This window comes from Geospiza fortis, unplaced genomic scaffold (genome assembly GCF_000277835.1).
Source record: "Geospiza fortis unplaced genomic scaffold, GeoFor_1.0 scaffold1133, whole genome shotgun sequence".
NCBI lineage: Eukaryota > Metazoa > Chordata > Aves > Passeriformes > Thraupidae > Geospiza > Geospiza fortis.
In genome coordinates this window covers 654-1,189 of record NW_005055097.1, presented here as the reverse complement: position 1 = coordinate 1,189, position 536 = coordinate 654, and the positions used below count along the sequence as shown (strand labels likewise).

Below are 536 nucleotides of genomic sequence, written 5' to 3'. Positions count from 1 at the left end.
ATTTTGGGGTGATTTTTGGGGTTTTTGGGGGTCCCGAAGCCGATTTTGGGGTGATTTTGGATGATTTGGGGTCGTTTCTCACCTGAGGCGCCCGTCCTGGGCGGCGGCGCCCCCGGGGATGATTTTGGGGTGATTTTTGGGGTTTTTGGGGGTCCCGAAGCCGATTTTGGGGTGATTTTGGATGATTTGGGGTCGTTTCTCACCTGAGGCGCCCGTCCTGGGCGGCGGCGCCCCCGGGGATGATTTTGGTGATGAAGATCCCGGGGTCGTCCCCGACGTGGGGGTTGTCGGTGCCCCCCGCGATGCTGAACCCCAACCCCGAGTTCCCCTGCGGGAATTTGGGGTCCAGTTAGGCCCAAAATCGCCCCAAAAAACCCCAAAACCCACCCCCAAAACCCCCAGAACAGCCAGACCCTAAAAAACTCAAAAAATCCCCCAAAAAACAACAACAAAAAAAGGAATTTTTGGTTTTTTTTGGGGTGTCCCGCATGGGTTTTGGGGTCCCGTTAGACCCAAAATCGCCCAAAAAAAACCCA

At 55.4% G+C, this 536-nt stretch overlaps 1 protein-coding gene across 1 annotated transcript in view; it reads right to left on the bottom strand.

Moving 5' to 3' along the window:
• Positions 1-328, bottom strand: part of LOC102036398 (disks large homolog 4-like) — a gene marked incomplete at its 5' end in the record, with an annotated part of 19,108 nt that extends 18,780 nt beyond the window's left edge. Inside the window, one exon of the mRNA XM_031065714.1 lies at positions 204-328. Coding sequence (XP_030921574.1) covers positions 204-328 — 125 coding nt within the window. The remainder of the gene's footprint in view (positions 1-203) is intronic.
• Positions 329-536: the final 208 nt, after the last annotated feature.